The 6,796-nt window shown below is 41.4% G+C and overlaps 1 protein-coding gene across 5 annotated transcripts in view; it reads right to left on the bottom strand.

The window, feature by feature from the left end:
* Nucleotides 1–4,409: 4,409 nt before the first annotated feature.
* The window catches only part of mib1 (MIB E3 ubiquitin protein ligase 1), an 81,220-nt gene continuing 78,833 nt past the window's right edge, over nt 4,410–6,796 (bottom strand). For all 5 annotated transcript variants that reach the window (XM_084733008.1, XM_084733009.1, XM_084733013.1 and 2 more), the window contains one exon: nt 4,410–6,586. In XM_084733008.1, coding sequence (XP_084589134.1) covers nt 6,446–6,586 — 141 coding nt within the window. In that variant the 3' untranslated portion in view covers nt 4,410–6,445. The remainder of the gene's footprint in view (nt 6,587–6,796) is intronic.

Below are 6,796 nucleotides of genomic sequence, written 5' to 3'. Positions count from 1 at the left end.
TCTCCATGCATAAATAACAATCCCCCACTGAGAGAGAGATGGACGAGTGCTTTGACACTTTGTCCTGATCAATATCAATAAAGCAATCAGCATGTCAGGGGCCTGGATGTTTTGAGGAGGGATCTGTGGGAGAGGATAACTGAGGTTTATGGCTTTACTGTAGAGGTGGGGCTGCTGCTTTCAGGTACACCAACCAACTCATCCATACAAACACACAAACACATGGAAGGTTATATCACATTTGGGACATTGTTGGGTAAACGCTTACCATAACTATACTGATACATGCAAAACGAAAACTAAAAAAATTAAGGCAGATTATTTACCAGCAGTTAAAGCCAAACAGTTTATGTCCTCAAATGTCCCCAATTAACTGGCTTACAGTGTGAAAAATGGTCCCAAAATGCAACACAAACAAATCTTAAGGCCCTTCCCCTCTCCTCTGGTCCTGGAAGAGTCTGTCCAGACAGCCAGATTGCACTTTGCTCAGCAGGCCGACCATAAACTGAGACAATAAATTCAACTGGACCTCTGAACTGGATGACATGAGAGAGAAGGAGAGGGAGAGGACCTTCAGACAGTCAGCGATCAATTCCTCCAACATGGAAGGAAAACCCAAGCGGCCAAAACAGATGGAAAGAAAGAAGTATTTCTCCCCTTTTCTTTATCTGTGTGGTCAGACTGAATCCAGGGAAGAATTGATTTCTGCAGCCACAGGGTTTGTTTAAAAAAAAGAAGAAACACAGACATTGAGCAGTCTGAAATTTTCAAATAATGTGTGATTAAAAAGAAAAAGTGTTGCACATGCCAATGATTCAAGATCAATCCTCTACAAACTAACTTTTATCCTTTGGTGAGTCGTCAAAGGTTTTTGGACAAAGCATAATACCGGATTGTTAAAAGGTACTGGTCTTCCAGTTTTTTGTCAGGAACAGGTATTCAGAGATGTTGGGGCAACTAATTCTTCTTCTTATTCAGGTTGGCACCTGATCAAGGGATTGTTCATCTTTGACAAGTGGGAAAGTGAAAAAACATATTGATACCTGTCTATTTTAGACAGTGGTAGACTTGTGCTTTCTTTAGCTACTATATTTATTTCACAATTAAAACATGTTTATTTCTATCTTTATTTATATCTACGATCTCTCTACAGTGTCAAAAAGTTAAAGGTATCAAATCATATAAAATATAATGAATCATGAGAGATGGTCATAATAATCAAATTAATCTGTTGTCCTATCAAAATATGAATTTTAAAAAATAAAGCATCCGTTCTAAAGCTGCAATCATTTTTTAGTCCTGGACTAATTCTGGACTAAACAAGACATTTGAGGACGTCGGCTTGGACTTTGGGAAACAGTTATGAACATTTGTCACAATTTTCTGACATTTTATGGACCAAACAAGTAATTAATTAAAAAAGAAAATAATCAACAGAAAGTGAAAATAATTGGCAATCTGTTCAATAACTTATTTCCCACTGAAAACTCATGAATCAGATGCAATAAAAAAAAATGTAATGTTTAAGTAAACTTTTTGTTTTGATAGTTTGATGCTGACACCATGAATGATATTCGCTTCTGTAAAGGAGTAATATGCAGCAATTGCGTGTGCAAAAATGAGTGGGTTGTGGCCACAGACTGTTTATTGAATAGGTTGAACCCCTATCCAATACATAATCAATGGTTGAAGAAATTTGTTCCCCCTCCTCCTCAGACTCGAAGCCTCGGCGGGCTGCAGAAACCCTGCAGGAGAGGATGAGCGCAACATTGTAAACTGACAATAACAAGCGACGACAAGTCCCACACTGTCAGTTGATTATAACTGTCAGTTGTCTGTCAATGTAAAGTTAAACCTGTTTGTCTGAAAACAGCAGTCTGTAGCAGCGAAACTGGGATCGAAACATGTAAAGCTGAAGTTCTGTATCAACATGAGGTAATAAATTCCAGCTGTATTTCTTTCTGCCAGCCAAGGTGAGGATAACAACTCTGTTTCGCTTTGAAACAACTGAAGAACAACCTCTAGATGAATGATGGTGTCTCAAACTAGCTGCTGCACCAAAATAGAATACATGAGTGAGTGACCTACTGCAAATTTGGTTGATTTGTCCTCTGCAGCACAAATATAAGTGTATCTCTGACAGGAGAGAGCTTTAGTATTTAGTCATTGGATGTACTGCCATCTTGTGATGTGCTCTGAAAGCTGCATGTCAAAGCCCTGCTGTCAGAGCTTCACCTCTCTGTAAAATGTGCAGAGAATATATTCATTTCTGTCAGGTCATAACTTCACAACCGGCTCCAAGGGCAAAGCCTGAGGTGGGGGGAGTGGAGAGGAGGGGGGTGGGATGGACTTTTCCTCCCCTGTGGCATGCCGACTCCGGCGGCAGATGGATGTCACCGACCCTTCTCAGTGATCACAGCACAGACTTGAAGCAGGGTCACAGTCATTTTCCTGATCGTGGTCGCCCGCTCCGCTCTCCGGGGGTTCAATTCATCTCTATCTGCTGCTCAGTGGAGCCTGCAGCGCCAGGCCACCATCACTCACACTCTGCCGGTGGATTAGCTGACCCCCCGGTGTGGGAGTAACAACCCCTGCAGTCCAGTCAGCAAACACTGCAGTCCTGGAGCAGCTGAGAGCGGCAAGCGTGGCGGTCAGGGATCCTCCCCAGCATCAGGAGAGATAGTGGCGTCTCCAGCAGCCTGACAGTCAGTCAGTCAGTCAGTCAGTCAGCAGGGTGGGGATGGTCTGCAGGCAGTCACAGTGATTGACAAGTCACCTCTGAATCATATTCTGCTCATAAACCATTTTAAAAGCAGATTTTTTAAATGTTTTTTTATGATTCTGACATACACTACATGGCTACAAGTATATGGACTTGAAAATATAACCTGGCTGCAGGGTCCAGAGCTTCAGTGAGGTCAGCTACTGCTAAACTGGAGGCACACAATTATCACAATATAAAATATTCTAATACTGATTACTCTGAGCTTTAACCAGGGACCAACAGGGGTCCTTGACTGAATCGTAGGGGTCCTCAGCAAAAGGAGGAATAGAATATTTTAGCTTTTATCACATTATTTGGAAGTTTGTTGCTTTTATTGACAATTATTATTAGTTTTGATTGGAGCGTGAGAACTCCAATAAAAAGAGGCAGCAGTACTGCACTACTGAGGCTGTGAATTTTTCTTTTAAGCAACGTGCATCCATTCAAATGTTTTATTAACACCTTAATTATTTACAAGAAGGAAAAAGACTGTATTGGATTGATATCATTATCTACAGATACTCTACTACAACTACAACTTTAAGTAGACAGCAGAACTCTGACATCAAATGTTATATATCATTTCAGTCTGTCCTGACGTGTCCCTCTGCCAAAGCCAAACTATTACTAACACCACAGGCAAAGTGCAAAGCTGTAGGTCCTCATCCTCTCAAAAACAGGGATGTACTGAAGAGTAAAAAGGGAACATTAATTTAAATATTTCAATCTTCTGAATTAACATTTGTACAATTAGGCAATCAACAAATAAACATTTGTTCTTTAGATTTCCCTTAAGTCGAACTAAGAGCCCAAACAATGAAAAACAGCTGCAGAAGAATTCAGAACATGTCCACATATTTATGACCACAGTAAATATATTCTCCATGCAGACAGCTATGACTTAAGTGGGCAGCAGCAGCTGCCATTCACCGACTCTCTAGCACTGTAGCAGGTAAACCATGAGGGCCCATTGTTTTGTAGACAGGTACTTGAGTATAAAATGACAAAGACATGACACCGGGCGAACTATACACCAACTGTCTCGGCCTTGTGCCAAGTCGGAGATGTGAGCGGGTGTAAGGAGGTGTCAGAGTCTCCCCTACAGTCAGCGCACTCTGACGGAGTGAGAGGGTGACAGCATGATGAATGTCTTGTTATGAGCAGCTGCATGCCGCTGCTGCGTGTGAGCCGAGCCCAAAGATGTCCAGGTTATGAATGGACTAGTCAATGAGCTAGAACATAAACGGCCTTTGGTCATAATTTCTTAGCGCTGTGGAGACGCCTTGTGAGATGTCCCGCTGTCACAGCGCTCGCTGGAGAAGATGCATCACTCTATTTGGGCCTCTCTCATCTCCCCTGAGTGGTTTTCTTTACTCTTTTCTCTTCTGTCTGATTAGCATAGCTGACCTATCACACGCTGGTGCTGAGTCATTATTAGGTGTTAGCATTTTCAATTACCTCACACCTCCCATCTCTGTCACCCTGTCTCCTCTGTGAGGCAGACGCTGCACAGCAGGAGAAAAGCAACAAAATGCTAATTCTCTGCTTATAAGAAGCTCACTACATCTGAGCTCCGCCTGAGAAACAAAAACAAGCTAATGAACAATTCAGTAGAAGAAGAAGTTAGAAAAACAAACTTCTAATGTCCCATGGTTCATTTAGAACTTTATTTCAGCTATATGGTTGTTTTAAAAGCACTTATTTAGCAATACAGACTGAACGGTTTCCATGATACATGTCGTACTGCATATGTCAAACATTCATGCCAAAGAAAATACTACTGATACATTTCCAACAGGACAGTTACAGGTATTGAAAATAAAAGTACAAAATAGGCTTTTTCAGAACAACCATAACAAGACAACACTACCATAAAGCGTATTAGTGCTTCTAGCTTAAAGTGTTATCATGATCAATGAAAAGAATTAAAACTGTACTCAAAAACTTTCAGTCCTAAAAGGAAAAAACAAAATGCTTGTACGCGGTTGCAAATTCCCACATATAAGCGGAGCAAGCTAGCCACCTCGCAGAGTCTCCACATGGGCACCTGCCTTTTTTCAAAGAGGTAAGGCAAGTTCTGTCTTTTAAAAAATTCATTACCCTCCCAAATAAAACACTGGTGAAAAGATACTTGACACTTTTGACAACAAAATGTCTTTTTTTCCGTTTCACAAATGAACAAGTTAGGCTTACAGAGACCTACTTCAGAGAAAAATGCTTCTATTGATGATTGCTAGAAAGCTATTGCCAACGAAAAGCGAACAAAAAGAAACATCACGAACGAATCTCGACATTAATATCAAAGCAGAATGTTTGAGAGATTTTTGAGGCTACATATTAGGAAGGCAGTGATACCTATAAATCCTATCTTTTTGGGCAGCAATACAAAATAATTTATTTTCTACATTTTTCATCTTAGTGTTCTAATAGATTGTACTCTCTAGCTCAATAAATGTTGATTTTTTGAGAAAAAGGAAATACACTTAAATAAAAAAAAGTAATACAAGATAAAGAGCACCTTATCCCCATAAGAGTTATGTAACAAGTAGATTTTTTTGGAAGCAAATGGCACAGAGTCATCAATGGTAAATTAGCAAATGCTCATTGAATTGTACTTTTTTTGTCAGACAAAATACCACCAAGTCTCAACAGTTTAACATCAAGTTGTGACGAGATACTCGGAAAAGTTTGCATCATGTGGGTTTGTGTGTACAACGAACAGGTACAACGAGGGCCGATCACTGGACAGAAACTGAACGAGTGTGAATTCTTGAATCCCTACACAACGGCTCTTGAAGGGTTTTGCAACATCGCCCGTCGTGTTCAGTAAACAAAGTCTGGGAATGGTGTGCTACCTGGCAGTTACAACTCAACCTGTGTTGTCTTTTACCCTGACTCAGCTTCTCTAGTGCAAAACTGCCAACAAACATCTGGACAGCCGGCATACAGCGTGTCACGACAGCCAAACTGAGCACAAACATGAAGCTTAAAAACACTCACTGAACCTTTAAAGTGGTGCAAACAGTTAATGTGTCACAAACTTAGCCATACTGTTGTGAAAAAAATGACTTAAAATCCACATCTGGAGCTTCCGATATCAATACACGTGCATAAAGATTTACAAATACAATAAAACTTGACTGCAGCTGGCACCGACTGCGACAGATGCATGAGAACTTTACATCAAAAAGGTAACGGGACGACCTCGAAATCACCTCCTCTGAATTTGCTCTAATGCGCAGAGCTTTTCTAGGATGGGACGTGCCCTTAAAGTAAATATCCAAGATCATGAGTCTAAAGGAGCCACAACAGACTCAATCAAAGAAAAGAAGAAGTCACATATCAAGTAAAAACAGCAAAAATGACAGAAAAGAGGATGAGAAGAGGATGGGAGCATCTTTCTGGCTGCAGTCAGGACAAACCGATTAAAGTCAGTTCATTATTTTCCTTGCTTTGTAACAGAGATTCCATCTGAACACGATCAAACCATTAAGAGAGTGTTTGTCGTGCCCAGTAAGACATTTGAGGACGCCCTTGGCTGGCTGACTCGGGTGCTGTGAGGATGGTGGAGCAGCGGCAGCAGCTGGTGTGATTGTGATGTTGCGGGCGTGGTCATTGTGAGCTTTAAGAGAAGAAAAGCGAAAAAGAGACAAGAAAGTCTGTGGGGGAGGGGGGGGGCGTCTAGTAGAGGAGGATGCGGCGCTCGATGGCCTTGCGGCAGATGGGGCACTCGCTCATTCGGTCCCCGCACAGCTGGCAGGTGCCGTGGCCGCACATGAAGATCATGTTCTTCAGTCTGTCCAGACACACCGGACACATGGTCTGCAGACAGATGACAACGAGCAATCACAGTTCAGGTTTTTGTTGTTGACAAAGTCGTCACTAACTGTTATGATAAAGTCTTTACTAAGAATCACTAACTGAGCCAAGAGCTATGCAAACACTTTATGACACAGACGTCCTTTTTACAACAGTGTCCCGTTCTCTTTTATTCTTCCTTGGAAGTTCATGAGTCCATGCTTTGTTCTGACA

Source organism: Lutjanus erythropterus, chromosome 12 (genome assembly GCF_056507025.1).
Source record: "Lutjanus erythropterus isolate fLutEry1 chromosome 12, fLutEry1.hap2, whole genome shotgun sequence".
NCBI classification, from domain to species: domain Eukaryota; kingdom Metazoa; phylum Chordata; class Actinopteri; order Lutjaniformes; family Lutjanidae; genus Lutjanus; species Lutjanus erythropterus.
The sequence above is the reverse complement of the archived record's forward strand: the minus strand, read 5'-3'. Positions and strand labels throughout refer to the sequence as shown.